Genomic DNA, 4,320 nt, shown 5'->3' on the forward strand with positions numbered 1-4,320 from the left:
ATTTAAAATAATAACTTAAATTATTTTTGTACTGATTAATTGCATTATAAACAAATGCATGTTTAATCACAGAATTAAATACAGCTCAAAACACTTCACCTATTGTACAAAACATTGTAGTTATTATTATTGTCGTTATCCTGCTATATACTTTCCCTTTTTTTAAGTACCAAATAAAAAAAAAAAATAAAAAAATAAAAAAAAGGAACAACAATTTTAGGATGCCATTTTGTCAAAATAAGATCAGTGTATTTTTTGAATGCTTTTGCAGCTTTGATTGAACACACTATACACACAGATTTGATACAAAGCAATAACAAAATTCAAACATGTGACTTAAAGCTGAATTTACAAATGTGATGAAACGTCTGGTGAAATATTTTCTACAATTGCACAGAAAACATGTCATTTTTTGCAATAATTAAAGCAACGCTACTCCTAGAACGAGTCGGACTCTAATAAAGCTAATCATTTGATTTCCACAACCAAAAACATCAAATATTACACAGTAATACAAACACATTTACTGACTGCTGTATCTATGTTAAGAAAGATACAAGTGAACGCACCATTGCTTATCAGTCAGTGAGAGCTTAGAGGCTTTCGTAGTGATAGGAGAAGGAGGAGTGCATACAGTCATTTTCCACAGGGGAGTTATAGCACATAAAGCAAGAATAGGTCTCTGGCTGTAGGTCGTCAAACTGTAGATTCAGCCAGTCTTTCTGAGGAGCTGCCTGTCTGCTGGCATCAGTCAGGATTCGGTTGAGGGCCATAATGTAGCTCAGGGCCATCTGCAGCGTCTCATATTTGGAGAGTTTCTTGTCCTGACCCCACTGAGGAACCACTTTGCGGAGGCGGTCGAATGCGGTGTTCAGGCCCTGCATCCTCTTCCTCTCTCGAGCGTTGGCTGCCATCCTCCGCCGCATGGCACTCTCAAACTTCTCTGGGTCTCTGGAGTCTGACTCCGACTCTGAATCTGCACAGCTCGGGCTGCGGGGCTTCATGACTCCTGGGCCAAAGGTCCTGAAAGGCCAGCGGTGGTCTTGTAAACGGAGCCTCTGAGGTGGATAATTTCCTCAGACGCAGTGTTCCTCTTGTTGTCCGTTTAGTGAAGTAGATCCAGATAGTAGTGCTTCTGCTTTGCCATAAGGATGACTGATGCTTATATAGAGTATTAACAGGTGGCAGCAGGTGGAGCCCCACCCTTATTGCTTCATCCAAACATCCATTATTATTAATTGAACACACAAATCCAACAGCAGGACTAGAGCACTCAAACTAGCTCCCCAGCCCAACCCCCATTAACTCAAACTTTAATGACATTCCAATTAACTTTGGCTGGTCTATCACTGAAACCATGCGTTACAAACATAGATAACTTACCATCTGTCCAGGGCCACTGCATCAACCAGGGGTGGATGACAAGAACATTACCTAATTAAAAGTGCATGCATCTTTAAGCTAACATGTTGTCTTTGCATCTCTTAGACTAGAGCATTGTTTGCAAGTAATTGCCTGTATGGAATCAATTTGATTTTGCCATTAGATTTGAGCTCTCAAAATGTGTGTTTATTTTCATGTCTTATGAAGGGTTATGATAATAAGTATTTTAATATAATAATGTAATGTTTATATGAATATATGAATAAGTTAATATAATGAAACTTATATTATATTTAAATGACTATATATAAACAAACTAAAAACTCAATTTGTATGTTTAGTTTAGTATTTTGAATTTGAAACTACTGAAGTAAACTAATGACAACACCATATGAAAAACATTTCTAGGACAATAAATAATTGATTGAAGAGTCTCAATGGGACTAAGACAGACAGAAGTCTTTGACAAGCTGTCTATCTCAATCTGTCCAATGTGAATCAACTAAAACAGGGAAGAGTCACCGTTTCACCCAAAAGCCTGTTGAGCAATAACTCATCATCATTGCTACATTTAATGGTTCAGTGGGAAGATTTTTCTTAATATTAAATACATATTTCATGTATTAATTTAACAACAACAAAAAAAATTTATCCAGTATAAATAGAAATGAAATGTACAATATAATATTCATTATAACATTTATATTATATGAACTAAATACATTAAGAAATATTATTGTATAAAAAATACAGTGTTTCTCTTTAAGTATTTTCCTACAAGCATAAAGTAGCATTCTATGCTAAATATGTGTTCTAAATACATATATCAGTACATCACTTTTGTGACACTTTTGTGTACAAAAGATCTTGTACATAATTCATGTCACAGCTGACTATGGCTCAAGCCATATAAACTCATGCTGTCAGGTCATTTTGCATTGGACGAGTAATTTTGCTGTTCAGTTGGGCATATAAACCCAATCCACTGGTTTGATTTCATTGATTGCAGATTGGCATGGCTGGCCAGCTGCTGCTTGTCTTGTTTAAAGGGCTTGGTCCAGACATGTAGAACAGCCTTGTTTTTCACTCATTCACATGATGGGCTTGTCTGGAGACAGAGGCTGTCCTATGCAAAAAGGCCATATGTTACAAGCTAGTCCTGTAACTTTGAGACGGTGTTGAGCAGATTAAAGATTTACTCAATCTTGAAGAGGGGAAAGTGAGAAAGTCTATCAGTTTAACAGCTTAAGCCAGGATTTAGTAAATCTGATTTTCACTTAAAGCTCGAAGCAGTTACCACTGATTCCAGAGGAGAAAATGTTCTAAAAAATCGAATGTGTAATCCTCCAAACACAAGGAAAAGTTCAAATCTATTGCGATGATTAAACTCCTACTTAACAGCCAAACCACAGGCCTAAAACAGAGAATGAGTCTGCATCAATACTGATGTTGAAAACTAATATTATTAATTTTATCAGTATGCTCTTCCCAAATTCATCAAATTTATTCATATGACCTCTGAACTATGAGTATAAAGTGTCGTGTTCATTTAATAACCTATCAAACAAACAACCACTGAGAAGAAGACAATGCTAAGCTAAGTTTCACTTCTATCTGGAGGACAGTTTGAGGTTTGCAGATTTCAAACACAGATATATAAAGATATTTTTTGATCAAATTTATAGAAAAATTATATTGACCAATGAGGTCATTCAGAAAAGTGAGGCATATTGTGTAAACACTCACCCCCAGAGAAAATGAGAATTTAACCCCCACCCCACCAACACCATCAAAACAGGGCATCTGGTGAGATGAGGCTAGTCACTGTAATTAGGTCAAGCAAGGTGCTTGTAATTTCATGCCTATTTGAACCTTTTTTCCCCTTCTAGCTATGTTTAATCTTTACTGGTCAATGAAGCAACGTCTTATTGTAGCTAGTCAGTTAGACAAAAGAATCTATAATACTATAAATGTTATAGGAAATAATTTACATTACATGTGCACATTGTTTTCTTTTTTCTATAAGTATTGTATATTTATTTGATGCAATTCAAATAAATGCAAAAATGCAAAAAAGGCGAAAAGAAAAAACTGTAGCTTTAGCAGCACTGTTTAATCAAATCAGTGTTACAGAGTTGTTGTTGCTTTTACTTTGTTTAACCTTCAGATATCGCTTTTTTTATATTTAGATATGCACTACATAATAATAACAACAGCAGAGAACCTGGAGAGAAACAAATGAAAAAAAAAAAGACATAACTTTTGCCATTAAACAAAATGGACACATTTAATTAATTATGTATAATTATTATCATAACAAATCATACAAGCAAGCTGCTTGGTTACACAAACGTGTATGTGTAATGTGCATGTATATATCATTTGTAATTATATGTGTGCATGTATGTGTGTGTAATTGTATTTGACTACTCACAAATAATTTTCACGATCACTTTGCAGCAAGTGCCTTCTTTATCTTAGGTTTCAGTTTGAAGTACAGAAAAATGACAGCAATGCCACCCTTATGAAACAAAAATATATTGCAGTATATTGGAAAATATCATGAAATATATTAGGCATATAATCTTATATATATTTATTTTTTCCAATATATTGAAAGCGGCAATCATTTGTATATTTTGCAATATATTATATAATATATGTATCATCAATATATTATTAAATGTATTCAAATATATAAAATATTAGAAAATAAAAGGGGAAAATATTATATTACAATATATCACAATATATTTTAAGAAATATATTGGTAAATATATTTTCCTTTCGTAAGGGCAGCGTAAGAAAACAGTGGAACCTAAATATATTTGAAGTTTGCTATGTACACTAGCAGTGACATACAAAATAACTGGATATTGTTTTCAAAGCTCCACTACACAGTAGTTTACAGATCTATTTAAGGAAACTGATGGTTTT

The 4,320-nt window shown here is 34.0% G+C and overlaps 1 protein-coding gene across 1 annotated transcript; it reads right to left on the minus strand.

Moving 5' to 3' along the window:
• Positions 1–248: 248 nt before the first annotated feature.
• atoh7 (atonal bHLH transcription factor 7) lies at positions 249–1,118 on the minus strand. The gene has a single exon (XM_052573473.1). It carries the CDS (start codon positions 1,002–1,004, stop codon positions 594–596), a length of 411 nt encoding a protein of 136 aa, XP_052429433.1. The 5' UTR covers positions 1,005–1,118; the 3' UTR covers positions 249–593.
• Between the last annotated feature and the right edge of the window lie 3,202 nt (positions 1,119–4,320).

This window comes from Carassius gibelio, chromosome B13 (genome assembly GCF_023724105.1).
Source record: "Carassius gibelio isolate Cgi1373 ecotype wild population from Czech Republic chromosome B13, carGib1.2-hapl.c, whole genome shotgun sequence".
NCBI lineage: Eukaryota > Metazoa > Chordata > Actinopteri > Cypriniformes > Cyprinidae > Carassius > Carassius gibelio.